The sequence below is a fragment of the Mesitornis unicolor genome, unplaced genomic scaffold, assembly GCF_000695765.1.
Source record: "Mesitornis unicolor isolate BGI_N332 unplaced genomic scaffold, ASM69576v1 scaffold36089, whole genome shotgun sequence".
In the NCBI taxonomy this organism is placed as follows: domain Eukaryota; kingdom Metazoa; phylum Chordata; class Aves; order Mesitornithiformes; family Mesitornithidae; genus Mesitornis; species Mesitornis unicolor.
The window spans coordinates 1,869-2,148 of NW_010205836.1; the positions used below are offsets into that span (position 1 = coordinate 1,869).

General features: G+C 62.1%; 1 protein-coding gene across 1 annotated transcript in view; it reads left to right on the forward strand.

Moving 5' to 3' along the window:
- PAOX (polyamine oxidase (exo-N4-amino)) overlaps positions 1-259 on the forward strand; it is a gene marked incomplete at both ends in the record, with an annotated part of 2,062 nt that extends 1,803 nt beyond the window's left edge. Inside the window, one exon of the mRNA XM_010191555.1 lies at positions 166-259. Coding sequence (XP_010189857.1) covers positions 166-259 — 94 coding nt within the window. The remainder of the gene's footprint in view (positions 1-165) is intronic.
- Between the last annotated feature and the right edge of the window lie 21 nt (positions 260-280).

A 280-nucleotide genomic window follows, 5' to 3' on the forward strand; every position in this document is an offset into this window, starting at 1 on the left:
AGGGAAGGGGCCCACTTATCGGTCTCTACGCAGCTGCAGAGTAGGTCATGCATCTGCAGGGTGCCAAAGGGCAGGGAGATAAGGCTGGTTTAGTATGACCCGGTGTCCCCACCAGGCTGGGGGAGGCAGCAGGCCCCTCAGCACTCACCTCCTGCTTTGCCACAGCCTCTGCAGCTCCTCTTCGCTGGTGAGGCCACCCACCGCACCTTCTACTCCACCACCCATGGGGCCCTGCTGTCGGGTTGGCGAGAAGCAGAGCGCCTCAACCACTTCTTCGAGA